General features: G+C 64.9%; 1 protein-coding gene across 1 annotated transcript in view; it reads right to left on the bottom strand.

The window, feature by feature from the left end:
- The window catches only part of LOC119594274, a gene marked incomplete in the record, with an annotated part of 36109 nt that overhangs the window by 34799 nt on the left and 982 nt on the right, over positions 1–328 (bottom strand). The window contains 1 exon segment of the mRNA XM_037943339.1: positions 6–328. Within this exon segment, the coding sequence (XP_037799267.1) occupies positions 6–328 (323 nt within the window).

Genomic DNA, 328 nt, shown 5'->3' on the forward strand with positions numbered 1-328 from the left:
ATCACCTCCACCTCCGCGCGTGCGAGTGTCTGCGACGCCTTTCTTGGCCGCGGACACCCCCCTGCCTGCGGGAAGCCACCTACCCCTGACGTCACTGTTGGGTCGTACGTCTGGCGCGCTTCTCCACCGGCGCCACACGTGCCCCAGAGTGTCCTTGTCACTGGGCTCCACGTCAGCCTCGTAGCCCAGGGAGTCGTCCGTAAACCACGAGGTCGTCTCGTCAGAGTCGTCGCAGTACGTGGTGTCGTCTATGCTGGGGCTGCCACAGTCGCCGGCCCCACCCTGAGACCCGCCGTCGCCACAGTCATCACTTTCGCTTGATGAGGAT

Source organism: Penaeus monodon, chromosome 33 (genome assembly GCF_015228065.2).
Source record: "Penaeus monodon isolate SGIC_2016 chromosome 33, NSTDA_Pmon_1, whole genome shotgun sequence".
Lineage (NCBI taxonomy): Eukaryota > Metazoa > Arthropoda > Malacostraca > Decapoda > Penaeidae > Penaeus > Penaeus monodon.